Consider the following 466-nt stretch of genomic DNA (forward strand, 5'->3'; position numbering starts at 1 on the left):
CCCCCCCCCTGGCTCGGCAGGTCAACACCACCCTGGACTACGACTCGGAGGCTGTGGCTGCTGTGGGCTTCCAGTTCGCGGCCACCATTGTGGTGACGGCGGGAGGGCAGCCCTCGCGGAGCAGTGAGTGCTCGTGTCCCCAAGGGGTGCCTGGTGGGGTGGGAAAAGGTCCTTTCTGACCCCAAACCCAGCAGATCACAGAGGAAACGTTCTTCCTCTGCTGGCCCGGAGATGCCCATCCCAGGGGTGGTGCCACCGTCCCCGTGTCCCCCAACCTCTCTGGGGGGATCACACCTAGTCCGGTGTGGCCTGTGGGGTGGTGCCAGCACGGCTGAGCCACCGTGTGCCATGCAGCCCACGTGCCTGTGCTCGTTACGGTGACACCGGTCAACGAATTCACACCGGCACGCCCCAACGGTGCCACCTTCACCGTGCTGGAGACGGCGGCTTTCGGCAGCACTGTGGG

At 66.1% G+C, this 466-nt stretch overlaps 1 protein-coding gene across 1 annotated transcript in view; it reads left to right on the top strand.

Annotated features, from left to right (window-relative positions):
- CDHR4 (cadherin-related family member 4) overlaps positions 1–466 on the top strand; it is a gene marked incomplete at its 5' end in the record, with an annotated part of 5,658 nt that overhangs the window by 2,316 nt on the left and 2,876 nt on the right. Inside the window, 2 exon segments of the mRNA XM_009881311.1 lie at positions 21–123; positions 355–466. Of these exon segments, the coding sequence (XP_009879613.1) occupies positions 21–123; positions 355–466 (215 nt within the window).

The sequence above is a fragment of the Charadrius vociferus genome, unplaced genomic scaffold (genome assembly GCF_000708025.1).
Source record: "Charadrius vociferus isolate BGI_N301 unplaced genomic scaffold, ASM70802v2 scaffold550, whole genome shotgun sequence".
Classification (NCBI taxonomy): domain Eukaryota; kingdom Metazoa; phylum Chordata; class Aves; order Charadriiformes; family Charadriidae; genus Charadrius; species Charadrius vociferus.